Source organism: Epinephelus moara, chromosome 2 (genome assembly GCF_006386435.1).
Source record: "Epinephelus moara isolate mb chromosome 2, YSFRI_EMoa_1.0, whole genome shotgun sequence".
NCBI classification, from domain to species: Eukaryota; Metazoa; Chordata; class Actinopteri; order Perciformes; family Serranidae; genus Epinephelus; species Epinephelus moara.
In genome coordinates this window covers 35701516-35715907 of record NC_065507.1, presented here as the reverse complement: position 1 = coordinate 35715907, position 14392 = coordinate 35701516, and the positions used below count along the sequence as shown (strand labels likewise).

The window sequence follows — 14392 nt, the reverse complement described above, 5'->3', positions numbered from 1 at the left end:
TTATATATCTCATCCTCACCCTGTTTAACAAACACTTGAATGTAGCAATCCCTGAACAAACTCCATTTTTCAACCAAACATGTTCTTGCAGTACTTTTATAGATGTTCTTTTGACGTCTTAGGGCCCTGACACACCAAGCTGACAGACAGCTGTTGGTCAATCTCAGGCTGTTGGTGAGCATCTGTCATCCAGTCTTTGCAGTGCGTCCCTCATCATTGGCACTAGTCAGCCCTTGTCATATGGGCATGTGCAATCTGATAATAGCGTGCAGTCTTTTGCAACAGTTTCCAGGTAGAATGACATGTTTCCTCAAAACAGGCTTTAAGGTGTGTTTTCTCTCATTTGGTGGGCAGTGAGTGGTATTGACCAATCAGCAGCGAGGTGGATATAACCTGAATTCTGGTAGATCTTTACTTAGTGTGCATACAAGATTTGTTTTTATTTCACACAGCCTCTTTGAAAAGAGCTGAATTAAGCCCTGCCATATTAAAAGGCAGTGCATCTGCGTAACACAGCTGTGTTTAAATAAATGTTTTGTTGGAGCTGAATGAACAATGTTTTTCGACTTAGCATGCTGAATCAGCGTAAGAGACAGCGGAGCCCTTCAGTGAGTGAAATCATTCTGATTGTCAGTTCAGGTCAGTAGAAGCGAAGTGAGGAAAGCAAACACAGCTAAAGTCAGAGTTGGTGAGGTCGAAACAAATTTGTTATAATAAGAGGGTTTTTTTAGCGAGTGAGCTCTTTAGTGAAAATGGTTTATAACTGTTTGCGTTATTGTTCCCTAGCACACAGTAAATGTGCTTTGTTCTTTCAGCATATGGTTGTGTTGTTGATATGCTAACTTGCTGACTAGTGTCTTGAACCCATGCTGTGGCTCTTCTGGTTTCCATTTTTAAATGATGAATACAGACTACTGCCGACTGCTGGTATGGAGAGTTATTTCCTTTCATGCAGGCGCAGAACGTACGTGCTAGGTGGCCATCGACTGTAGTCTCTGCGATGTGTTCAAGTGTAACTTTTTGGCTGAGACACAGATGATGTGAGGCGATGCAACAGTCAGCCTCTGCCGCCACTGGTTCTTGGTTTGGTGTGTCTGTCATGTGAGCACTTGTTAAAGGTGTTAAAGGTTTTACTTACTTTCTAGGAGGACGAGCAGTGAACTGCTGTCCAACTGGTTTACTTGAACTACATCTGGACAAGGTCTCTCTGTAAGAACACACACACACACACACACACACACACACACACGCACAGTTATTGTTATTTTGTTTGTTTTAGGTTATGTTTTATTCCATTTCACTCATTTCATGACCCTTACATTTGCCTTTTTTGTCTTTTCTTGTTAAACTGATAATGTAATGTGTAATTTAAGGCTGCTCCCTGAAAGTCAAAGACTTAAATCATCAGTAGCCTGATGTATGTAGAATCAACGTACCCAGGCCAGTGTTGGTGAACCAGGATGTGTTGGAGTTGAGGTTGATGTATTCTACATTGACAGGCAGGTTGGGATTGGACCCGCGAGAGACACCGATACACACCAGCGGGTACTCCTGCTGGGGCACGGACACCATCTCAAACACCCGCAGAGGGTTGGGCAGGGGAAAGTCAAAATGCTACAAGCATGGGAGAGGAAAGTCAAGAGTTTAATCTGCTTTTAAATATCACTGGGTGGTTTTACAATCTCACATAAGGCAGCAAGGAAAGCAGACAGGTTAAGTGATTTGTTCAAGGACACTTAAACCTGCAATCTTTCAGCTGCAGCACGGTGTTCCACTGAGGGTCTGTTCTCAAAACCATAACCACTGTGAGGTCAAAGGTCTGATGCTGACCCTTAACTTTAATAGTGGCCATAAAATGCTTTATTTCTCTGCCAGCAGTCATTTTATTGGCTGCATCCAGTGTTAAAGGGTAACTTTGGCATTTTTCAACCTGTACCCTATTTTCCTGTGTAAACTGGTCAAAGAGACTGATGTGAACAACAATTTTTGAAATTGGTCCAGTATTGAGTGAGCGGGCAGTGGCCGGCAGATGCGGGACTGGCTGCAATGAAAGCACATGGGGCAATTGAACATCCTCACTGTTTCTCTATTAAAAGTGGTTATTTTCACCACTGACAGGCTCAGATTGTTATTCTAACTGTCTTACTGTATGTATCTCTTTACCTTTCAGTTGATTCAGTTATTATACTCTCTCCAAATCTTACACGTTTCCACTGTTGTCTGACAGCAACAAGTGACATCTCTTGATATTTCAGAAGGTGACTTCCGCTCAACGAGGCAATAACAAACGGACCCGATCAAGTTAAAGGTAAAGAGACACTTCATACACTTATATTAACAATCTGAGCCTGTCAGTGGTAAAAATAACTACTTTTAATGGACATACTGTGACAATGTTCAATTGTCCCTGTGTACTTCCATTGCAGCCAGTCCCACGGCTGCTGGCCGCTGGACACTTGCTCAATACTGGCCCAGTTAAAGCAATTTTTGTTCACATCATCTTTGTAGAGCTTAAATTCTCTGCCCGAGCCCGAACTCGACCCGACCCGACCCATGGGCCGATTCGGGCCGTAATTTCCCGCCACTATCCTCCGGCTCGGATGGGTTGGGCTCCTCATAATACATATGACACATAATACACCTAGGCTATGGAACCAACTACTTATCACACTAACCATGGCCCCCCCTTGACGGCACCACTGGCCACGCACATGAGGAAGGCTTGCCATGGAAAGAAAGATGAGAGTCAGCCTTCAATGTCCACGTTCGTATCCTTAAAAAAAATGTCAGGTTTAAACCGGGCTACAGCTAAAGGGCCGGGCAGGGCCAGGCCGGGCTCGGACAGAACATGCACGGGCTTGGGTGGGTTTGGGCTGGATTTTTTGGGCCCGATCTAAGCTCTACATCTTTGACCAATTTTCACAAAAAAATAGAGTCTAGGTTAAAAAAAATGCAGCGGTTATCCTTGAAGCAGTCCAACAAAAAACTTACAAAGATAAACTCATGGCATCAATAGACATCATCTCAACTTGCACATATTGTTTTATTTTCATAATAAATCTCCAATTTAGCAGTTTTCCTTTATCAAAGTATGTTACACTGTACCTGTTTGAGAAATACTTGAGTACCTTGAGTACCTTGGACCTGCACTTAAGTACAGTACTTGAGTAACTGTACATAGTAACTTTTCACCGCAGAGTGAAATACATCTTACCCTCTGCTTTCCAGAAATATTAGATTACAGAACACATTTTTTAATATTGACAGTTTTTACACACATACCTTAATGAGCATGAACTTGTGCATGGGCTCGTACCACTGCAGCAGCACAACGCTGGACTCCAGACCACAGCACAGGAACACACAGCCTCGCTGCATGCTACCTGCTGCAGGAGACAACTTTCAGTTGGTTCTCTCTCCAAACAGGAATCTGCCTCATTTAGTTTTATTAATGTAGTTTAATTCTCAAATTCCTAATTATTAACCTCAGCCGCAGAGGGCACCAGGCCTTTATTTGAAGCAGGCTTAAATATTAGAGATATATTCACTCTAATAAGTATATTTACTCATATTTTAGTGTGACGCCTCTTCCTTTTCCGATCTGCTCCTGTTTGCCCTGTTAAATCGCTGTTACTGCATTACACTGTTAATATAAACTCAGCACTTCCAGTATCCATTTTAAATTAAAAGCCTCTAGCATGTCAGTGGACAGAATCCAAACCCTTCATTTCCTAATGAGGCTTTTATTGTGAAACATTTGCAGCACTCCCACATGTTACTTCAAATGTAGGGACTGCCTTCTTGTGGTGAATTTACATGACTACAAAATAAAATTTGGCTGGTACATTAACACACACACACACACACACACACACACACACACACACACACACACACACACACTGACTAAAATGGGACAATAAACGCCTGTCAATTTCACACTTTGTAAAGTGTGAAATTTACAGAGAACCGAAAGTGAACTGTATCTATGCTCTCTTTAAAGCTAGACTCCAATACTGATATTTTGCATGTGTTTGTGAAGTGCTGAGCATACGACTGGATAAAGGAGACTTGGATTAAACTGCAGGAGTTTTGTGAGAGTTTGTAAATGGATGTTTTGATATAATTTTGTTGTTAAATGTGGACCCCAATCAGTCAGCAAATCAATATGTCTACCATTTTCTAATGAGGCATGCGAGAAAAACAATGTTTTCTCCACAAATTGAAGATGACACAGCGTCACCAACTGATTTGTGATGAGTGATCCGGAACAACAAATTGCTGAAAATATCATAATTACATTGCTGAATTTACAAAATTATAGTGCTGAAAATGTACACATCATATGACAGGCACCAGGAGTCTATCTACTCTTGTTTTTTTTTCTTTTTTCTGTATTTGGCACCTAATTCTATTTGACTGCCAGCCTTTATTTGAGACTATACAGTTTAAATCCTCAAACTAGTGTGCAGCTAATTTAGTTTCAAAAAGGGCTAATAACAATTTAAAGAGAATCATCCTGTGCAACTGCATTTGAAGGATTCACTGATATTGCAGTAAAGGGAGTGACATAATGCCTAAATGTAATAATATGCATAACAAAAATAGACTCTGCACAGACATTGAAACATAAAACTTTTTTTTGTTGTTATAAATTTTGTCTTACCAACTGCGCAGGTCTTGCAGCCTTTGGTATCAGGTATTTTACTCGTCACTGCACATTTCCTGAAGACAAAATACAAGTGTAAAAAATCACCTGGCATTAGCAAATATGTTTTTTTTTTTGAGACATTATCTTCAAATCAAACCAGAGAGAGAGAAAGTCCAGTGTTACCTTGGTAGCAGTCTGTGTGTCGGCAAGGAAACCATCCTCTGGTCTTTTCGAGCCTGTTCGTACAACTCCTTGAGTGAATGAGAGTGAAGCTGCGATGATTTACCTGCAGACACAAAAGCAGGCGCAGACTGAAAGTTAGTTTTATTACAGGGTGTAGAGACTCCAAACCACCTGAACTTAAGCATTGCAAACATGCAGAAAACATGCATACGTGCTTACTACTGAACCACCCAGTTTTAGCATCACGTGTGTCGACTACTGTTCAAAAGTTTGTAAAATCTGCTGCCACAAAACTTTGATTGGGTCCAGTCAGATGTCTGAGAGGACTCCTCCTGTTTGAAGGGTCTTTGATGCTTTTAGGTTGCAGACAGTCCTCTTTACAAACAGATGAGATTTAGTATGAAGGGGTTGTTTTGTACATGGAAAACAAAAGACTGTTCAGTGGTGCAACCAGACTGACAACTGAAAGAGACAAAGATCCCTCTGAGCAACAGCTGACTAAGAACAGAAGACATCAGCAGTCATTGGTACAAGAAACTGAAAGCGTAGCATCCAAATGTGTGAAGATTTACAGGTTCCTCTTTCACTTACAAGTGCACTATAGTGTCTATAACAAGCTGGAATTAACAGGCAATGTGTTGCTGTAGCAAAGCTCTTCTTCAGAATGTTAGTCTAGGGTTAGCACTGCTGGAATATCAGCTGAGTGTACTATGGACTCACAAATCGCAGTGCAATTATCCCCTGACCACTGAGCCGACTGCAGAGAGCCAAAAGAAAAACAGACTAACTCAATATTAAGAGCCCAGTTGCACTGTTGTGGTTCAATAATGATCAACGGTCACTGATGCTTTTCTGGATGGGAAACCAAATTTTAAATCCAAGTTCACACATCATATTAGAGCTATGTTACATCTACAGCTGCAATAAATACATTTGCCATTACTTGGAAGATTACCCATGGAAGATTACAATAACAATTTCTTTACACGCAACAAAATTCCATGACTTTTCTAGGCCTGAAAATTGTGATGGGGAAATTTCATGATGTTTGTAGGTTTTCCATGACCTTGGGAACCCTGCATCTAAATGGCAGTAATGTACATTAGGTCACTGACCTGCTTCTTGAATAGTATGATATGCACACACTCTCATTCCAACTCATCAAATATGAGTGGCCCTACATGTCAAAATGTGATGCACCAGGTACCCTTCTGCATCAGTTTTGGACGATCAGGTATGGTATGTCATTTTACACTTGTTACATGCATTCTGTCTTTTCAAATTAAACTTCTGTTTTCACAGGACATGTACAGTCTCTTCTTGTTAAATGCATGCATTCTCCTTTCAAAATAAAGTTGATATAAAGGCCAAGAATTGTTTTTTAGTTTTATTTCCTTAGTTAAAGCAATAAAAGCACGCTTGTTACTAACATGATGTAATGTCACCACAACATCCATCTTATACGTTACTTGACATAAGTCACAAGCGTAGTGTACTACACATACTAGCACACTACATTAAAATAACTTGAGTGACTTTTGGTTTCACACAGGAAACAAACAGCGATCTCCTGGGTGAAAGTCTGGAGTTTGTTTGACCCATACTCCTCCTCTCCCACCTGCAGTATGGAGACTTTGTCATTCTGAATGCAACAGCAGTTACTCGGAGCATCAAAAAAATGCTGCTGCAAGGTGTGTCTCATACCACTGCCTCACTGCCTAAAGGCTGCAGTGTGTCCATATCTGACGGCAAAGGCCACTGAGCAAACTAATAATATGACAAAGGAATATGATAAATGAAGGCATATTTATATCTTCATCCAGATTTCGACCTCTTTCTTAAGATTCTGGCTCAGACCACTGATGTTTAACACAACAAATTAAATTATTTCTGCTTAAACTCTAATCTGTTGAAAGACCAGGACAGAATAAAAGCCCAACAAGCAACACATTGTGGTAAAAATAAAGAGATTTAAAGGATTAATTAAAGCTCTTAGCTTGTGTTAGTGAGCCACTGTAGCTAAGTCAGTTAGCCAATGCGCAGAGAACAAGAAATCCTTAGCTATGAACTTAAACATGTCGGCTGCTTTGTTAGCAGCTCTTTAGTCTGTTCTTTAAGTGTCAGAGAACAGAGCCACACAACTAAATGAGGATCCAGTTCATATTTAACACTATTTAAATTTACCTGAAACAGACATGAGGATGTTATTGATGGTGTAGACCCAGGTACACTTCCCTGGATACAACTGAAAGAGAAAAAAGAGGCATCCTTTCAGTCACTGCTTCCTTATTGCTCCGGTGTCTCTTTCAAAAGCCTTACTTCTTCTTCTACAGTGGAAGAAGTAGTTAGATCCTTTACTAATACCACACTGTGAAAATATTACACTACAAGTAAAACTCCTGCAGTCAAAACCTTACTAAAGCGAAACTATTAGCAAATACATATACATATATATGTCATATACTGGCTCTGTGTATTAAATGAGACAAAAGGCCTACCAGCTCCATGGTGGCCTCTGAGCTGCTCAGGTTCAGGGTGTAGATCCCTTCCTCTGCCCCCAGGATCAGATGCTGGTCTGAGGAAGAGAGAGAGAGGAAACACAGGCTGGTCAGACAGATAAAACAGAAATCTGATAGCATGAGAGAGAGCAGAGAATTTACTGTGTGCTTTATTCTGTGGATGATACAACCTTTGGTGGCTGGGTTCTCCCACGTTGTGGAGCAGTTTAGTTTAAGAGGGCAGCCGTGGAAGATCTTTTTAAAGTAGACCTGGAGAGAGATGAGGGTCATTCAATTATTCATTTTGTCCCCAGTGATACAACTTCAAGTCTCTACATAAAGTCCCATACTAAAATGATTGTATTAATCTGTGTCGTATAGCCCACTACTAAACACCTTCAGGACTCTTACAAAATTAAAACTGTTTCAGTGATGATTGTGTATTTAGATATTTAATGATTATCTGTTGTTATGTCTGTATTGGCTGTATTGTATCTGGAGTTCAAGTAATTTGGGGTCTTGTTCATGAGTGAGGGTAAAAAGGAGCTTGAGATGAACAGGTGGTTTGACGCCACTAAATCCTACACACTGCTCCTTTAAATCATAACAGGTGAAACACCAAACACATCTCAGACACTCAGCAGTGGCGATGATAAGAGAAACAAAAAAGAAGCAATGAAAACTCACAGGAGGTTTCTTCATGACGGGGCTGACACACTCAGCTGGGTCCTGAGAGCAAAAAGGAAGAGCTCATGATAGGTTTGAAGAAGAAACGGAAAGTCTACATAAACTACAGCTCAACATTAGCCTCTGTAAATCTCAACCATAAACTGACAGTCATTCCTGTTACACCTGCGCTGATTTCATCTCTACTTTCTTCTACTTTCTCTTATTTTAACACAGTTTCTGTGTCTTCTACACAACAGTTATAATAGCAGCTTATGTACAGCAGGGGTGGATGAAGTATTCACATCCTTAATTTAAGTATAAGTACTAATACAACTGCAAAAATAGTGGCAATAGTGAGATATGTTCCTCTCAATGATCCAGAGCCCAAAGTGACACCTTCACAATGTTTTTCTGTTTTACCTTAACATTATTATCCAAACGTTGAAATTATTAACATTATTCATAGGCAAAGTGTGTGAAGCTGAAACCATGTTTTTACAGGAAAATTAACTTCAACCATTGACATAGTTTTAACAGCATGTTTTGGAAGTTTTGATATATTCATAAAAACCCAAAACATGTCTGAAATAACACAAATTCGTTCTGTGTGTTACTAATTTAAAATCTAGTGCTGCTCTGCGTGACTGTTGAAAAATCACTAGTACCACCTGATACACAAAGACCAGACTGGCATTGCATCAGCGCCAAAGTCCTGCCCACTTTTGGGGAAAAGATACTCGCTCTCACCTCAGGAGAGAAACAGAAAAATGCCGAAAAGCGTCACACTGAGATCTGAGGCACCTCAGATACGCCAATATTCACTGTCACTGTGGTAACTCTCTTAATGATGCTGACATCAGTTACTACTGATGGAGAGCTAATATTAGCTCGGGTGGGAGGCTGCTGCAGTGACACTATCATACAGTACAGCAGCATCAGAATGTTGTCTCCAACTAAATGTGAGCCTACAGATTAAACAGTGGGCTGTCAACAGGCTAGTTATTTTCAGACAGCAATTAACATAACAATACCAATACGTATCATAATCCAAAGATCTATACATGTATAGATGTCCGGCCACTTTGTTGGGACATTGATCCACTTGGACAGGGGAAGACTGACGGGACATGATGGTGATCAACCTTCATTTGATGAGGCATCGAAAACACTCAGTTTCAGGCAAGGTTGCACAATAATTATTAGACATGTCCATAAAGCAAATGCTTTTTAACAAGACTTCAACAGAAATGTCGAAATTATCATCCAAACACGTGAAATTGATATCTATAGAATTTGTGTTGTATTCTTTTTATGCAGTCTGGTCTATTGGCATATGCAGTTAGCTGGCAGCTGGACTGCCTAATAAGTGAGTGAAGTTAGCAATTGCTACAAATGCCTGGGAAGCGCGTGTTTAATAATCATTCCCTCTAGGCAGTTGTGATGTTGCAATTGCAACAATTAACACAAATTCAGGATATCCCTGTGAATTCTGCGCCTACCTTGCAATTTTGTCACATTACTGGAGCTCTGTGTAAGTTATACACACAGTGACAGGGCTAACTGTTAGCATCACAAAGCTAACGTTACCCAATGGAACAGAAATCTTAATTTGTAAAGTTGCTAGAGCTGCCTAGTAAATGTAGTTGCCTATAAAGTAGGATATTTCCCTCTGAGATGAAGTGGAGTAGAAGTAAAAAGTGCCAAGAAAAGAATTGACTCAAGTACCTCCAATTTGTACTTAAGTAAATGACCTTAATAACATTGCACCACTGGTGTAGAGGCACAGTTCTACCTTTGATGGTGGTTGCCGTCTGCGTATGCCTTTAGGGGGGAGCTCAGGAGGAAGGAGGTCTGCCTGGTTGTCAATCCGCTGGACAGGGAAGGATGTAGGGTCTAGCAATCACACACACACACACACACACACACGCACACACACTCAGTCAGAAACTGCACTACAACAACAGAAAACATGCAGAGGTCTCTTCCTCTCCTAAACAAATGGACCAGGTGTTGGCCACTGTTGTTCTCTATGGATACTGAACAGTGAATGCTGAAGGAATCCTAAGCAGGAGTTTATGCTCATGTCATGGGAGGAGACTCAGCCGGTTGCAATCTGCAATCCTCACCACTAGAGGCCACTAAATCCTACACACTGCTCCTTTAAGGTATCAACTCTAAACGTAGCCAGTCTGCATTGAAATGGTCACTGTCACTTAATCCTTGAGGTTATGAGAAAAAAACTAATTTAAAATTAAAAAAAATCAGGAGAGGTGGGTTTCACTGGACAGGAAGGGTATGAAATATTAGAATCTGTAAAGTAACTAAAAGAATATATTTGCCTCTGGGATTTTTTATGAAATAGTATAAATGGAGATACTCAAGTAGAGTATAGGAACCTCAAATTAGTACTTAAGTACTTGAGTAAATGTACTCCTCTTCATGGTCTCCAGTGTAAAGGTGAGGCAGCTCACCTGAGTGTCGTGAAGTTCGTGGTTGGAGCGCAGGTCGGACCTGGGTCCCACTGGAGGTCCTGATGAGAGGGGAGGGGGCGTACAGAGAGGAGGGTTTCCTTGCCCGGTCGTCTTCTCCTGTCATGCTTTCCTCTGAGCTGGTCCGAGCTTTGGGCTGCAAACACAGGCAACATCAGGATATGATGAGCGTCCTCTGCATTTACATTTTTAACAGTATATGAACTGCCTCTTATCCAAAAAGTGAAAATGACAGGAAGCAGGAAGGAGTTTGATGTGTTCCAGAAAACTAGATGTGTGAGGCATGATGCAACTGCAACTGAGTACATGCAGTCAGTAATGCGAGTTCGTCTATCCTGATCTTGGAGACATTGTGTTTATCAGAGAGTGGTTAAAAAAAAAAAGGTGTTTTCCTGACACTGCTCATTACAGAGGGGCTGCTAACTACAGTGGCCGGCGCCAAAACACGAATGGCCCTATTTAGAAACAATGTTTGGTTTGTCCGTTTTGGGCTACTGTAGAAACATGGCGGTGGAACATGGCGGGGACCTGCTCCCTATGTAGATATACATTGCTCATTCTAAGGTAACGAAAACACAACATTTCTTATTTTAAGGTGATTATAGACTAAAGAAAACATATATATATATATATATATATATATTGCTCCCTAAATCCTACACACTGTACCTTTAAATATAAAGCCACAGTCACTGCAGTGAACACATACAGATATACTATTTTACGTGTAGGTTATTAATAATCACCTTCGGAGGAAGTGGAGGCGGAGTATCATCTGGTGGCATTATGAGACTGTTGGCAGAGAGAGTGTTGGTTCAGTCTGGTGTGTTAATGATACAGGTACACATTAATACATGTGAGCTTATGTTTATTGAGACTTACCGGGTGGCCGTCATCGTAGGGCTGAGGTGGACAAAACACAGAGATAAAGCGTCAGTGAAATCTATTTTACTATACTGTAAATATATAAATATTTTTAATTCAAACTTTTCCCTTTACTCTACAGATTGGACATTAAACACACATACATACATAAAACATACACAAATGACATATGAAGAAGTAAAATTATACTTAAAATCATACTGAATATGACTGACTCTATATAAAGAGGAAAATATAGGAACATTAATACTGCCAATATGACACACTATCAAATATTTCTCCTGAGCTTCAACAAATTACAAAATAAGAAAATATTCAGTGGTGGAAAGTAACTAACTACATTTACTCTGGTGGTGTACTTGAGTACAATTTTGAGGTACTTGTGCTTGGATATTTCCATTTTATGCTGCTTTATACTCCTACTCAACTACTTTTTGAAGGAAATATTGTACTTTTTAACTCTCAGTATATTTATTTGACAACTTTAATTACTTTGCTGATTAGGTGATTAATACAAATGAATAATAAGAATAATAATAATAATAATAATGATAATGATCCAGAATAATAATCCAGTAATGTAATTAATTTCTTTCATTCCGCATGAGTACATTCTGAGAATTGTTTCCTACGTGACCTGACGTAGGTTTCTGCACAATGTTGTTGCTACATATAAACTCACATACTGCTGTGGACTTCACGTTAGTTCAGTTCTGAAAGGACTTTAACTTGTAACACAATATGTCTACACTGTAGTACTGCTACCTTCACTTAAGTAAAAGCTCTAAATACTTCCTCCACCACTGAATAGTTAAGACCTGTGTCTGTAAAGTATGTGAATATAACCATTTGTTAAACATGTTTCTGATGTTTTCTTACATATCCACGTCATCATAGTCATCGTCTGAGTCTGTGTCCTGATCTCTGAGAGAGAAAAGAGGGGTTAGATATTTTAACCAGATATTTAATGTGACTCCATGTGTGTGACCTGTGGTCCAGTTACCTCACTGGACTCTTGCTGCTGCCGGTTGATCCCACTGAAGGTCTTAACTGTAAGAGAAACCATGCAAAATTTGTTTTGTTTGTATATTTTTGTTTGTAATGTATATTGTTGGCAACATTAAAAGTGTTAGAAACTTACTGTTGTGTTTGGTGATTCTTTCTTCACAGGCCTCCGAGTGTAAATCTGTTCCACTGAGCAACACAAAAAGAGTTAACATCTGACTAAATCAAAATAAACACTAAATTTCATTTATCCAGTGAAACTTAAATAAGAGCAAAATAAATGTCCTTTCACCAACATTATTATCATCCAACAAACAGAGGGAAACAGAGCTGAAATAAATGATCCGAGACCGCAGGATGAGTGAAATGACGGCTGGAATATTTCAGTAGTATTCAGTAATACTGACAGCTTCAATGAAGATGAAAACAGAAATGTGATAAAAAAAAAAGTATCCATTAAGGCGACAGGTGAAGATGAATAGCATCTTCCTCTAAATGGATATGCTCTATAACATACTTTTGATATAAGGAGTTCATGTTGTCATAAATAGATTAATTTTCTCACATACCATATGCTGTATGCATGTTATATTGCAGCGGTGGAAAGTGACTATGTTCAGTTACTCAAGAACTGTACTTAAATGCAATTTTAAGGTACTTGTGCTTAACTTGAGTATGTTCTGCTGCTTTATACTTTTACTGCACTGCATCACAGAGGGAAATATTGTTTTTCTTTTTACTCCACAATATTTATTTGGTAATTTAAGTTACTTTGCAGACTCAGATGAATAATACAACAATGATAAAATGTATTATTTAAATCAACAATAAATTATGATGCAATATTATAGAATAAGATCAAAGCTAAGCTTCTCAGCAAATGAAGTACATAAAGTAATGCAACTGCAAAATTAAAGTGATGAACACATTAATGTATCAGTAATTAAAATCCAATGATATGACATTATTCTGAAATGGGCCACTCTGCATAATGAGCACTATTACTTTTCATACTTTAAGGGCATTTCTACATTAGGTACGACTGATTTAAACTGGTCCTCAGATATAGAGGCATCAGTACTACATTGAAACTGTATCATAACCTGTTAAAAACTTCTTGTAGTCGTGCTAAATAACAGTCTACTTTTGCTTTATGGTACTGTTAGTGTTCACACCTGAGACCATATTTTCAAGTGGACTCATGCCTTGGGTGTGGTACACTTTGGGACCAGATCCCTGATGTGTAAGCCCCTTTGGTATATTTATAAGTCAATCCTTCTGAATGCTGGACTTGTAACTAAGCATTTTTACACTGTAGTATTACTACTTATAGTTCTACCACTATATTGTACATACTCTACTTTTTCTGAATTAAAGCACGTTTTCTTCAGCAGATAAAGTTTTTTGCTGTCATGAATTATTAAACTGCTAGAAAAAGAAACTAATGAAAATGAGAAAGAGTGTTTTCTTACAGCTTATGTCAGAGTTTGTCCTCTCTGCCCGGTTGTGTTTGTTGATAGACTGAATCCTCTTTAATGATCCAGGCACTGCCACCTTAAACCAACAAGAAAACATGTAATTAATTCCATCAGAGTCTATAATCTCAGGTGAGGGAAGGGTCTTGGGATAGACACCCTGACCATCGGTTGGCAAAATAAATATCTTAAAGCTTCATTTCAAATCTGAAATTGATTTTGAACCACCAAAAGCTTTGAGACAAAAAAAATTAATCACACATTAAATATCATTTTTGCCTGATCTAAGGAGTGATTGACCAGACTGTTAATATCTACTGAGCACTTTATCTCAGTTTATCATATAAAGTGTTAATAAGAATATGATTAACACCTCCATCTCGTCGTCTTCCGTCACCATGCAGGTCTTCAGTTTCTCAGGGTGTCGCAACTTCTCCAGCAGGTCCAGGATCAGCTCCTGGTTCAGACACTGCTGGGTCAAAAACATGTGCTGCAGAGAGAGGACAAAGAAAGCAAATAATGAGGAAAGAGACAACA

The 14392-nt window shown here is 39.3% G+C and overlaps 1 protein-coding gene across 2 annotated transcripts in view; it reads right to left on the bottom strand.

Moving 5' to 3' along the window:
* The window catches only part of LOC126403767 (mitogen-activated protein kinase kinase kinase kinase 5-like), a 45191-nt gene that overhangs the window by 2102 nt on the left and 28697 nt on the right, over positions 1 to 14392 (bottom strand). Inside the window, exons 12-29 of one of the 2 annotated variants that reach the window (XM_050066543.1) lie at positions 14229 to 14345; positions 13853 to 13934; positions 12517 to 12569; positions 12379 to 12425; positions 12255 to 12299; positions 11373 to 11393; positions 11237 to 11282; positions 10473 to 10626; positions 9794 to 9894; positions 8020 to 8061; positions 7524 to 7602; positions 7333 to 7409; positions 7019 to 7079; positions 4835 to 4937; positions 4667 to 4725; positions 3283 to 3386; positions 1437 to 1614; positions 1139 to 1207 (exon numbers count right to left, since the gene is read on the bottom strand). In XM_050066543.1, coding sequence (XP_049922500.1) covers positions 1139 to 1207; positions 1437 to 1614; positions 3283 to 3386; positions 4667 to 4725; positions 4835 to 4937; positions 7019 to 7079; positions 7333 to 7409; positions 7524 to 7602; positions 8020 to 8061; positions 9794 to 9894; positions 10473 to 10626; positions 11237 to 11282; positions 11373 to 11393; positions 12255 to 12299; positions 12379 to 12425; positions 12517 to 12569; positions 13853 to 13934; positions 14229 to 14345 — 1438 coding nt within the window. Of the gene's footprint in view, positions 1 to 1138; positions 1208 to 1436; positions 1615 to 3282; positions 3387 to 4666; positions 4726 to 4834; positions 4938 to 7018; positions 7080 to 7332; positions 7603 to 8019; positions 8062 to 9793; positions 9895 to 10472; positions 10627 to 11236; positions 11283 to 11372; positions 11394 to 12254; positions 12300 to 12378; positions 12426 to 12516; positions 12570 to 13852; positions 13935 to 14228; positions 14346 to 14392 lie in introns of both variants that reach the window. The other variant, XM_050066533.1, reaches the window with a different exon arrangement.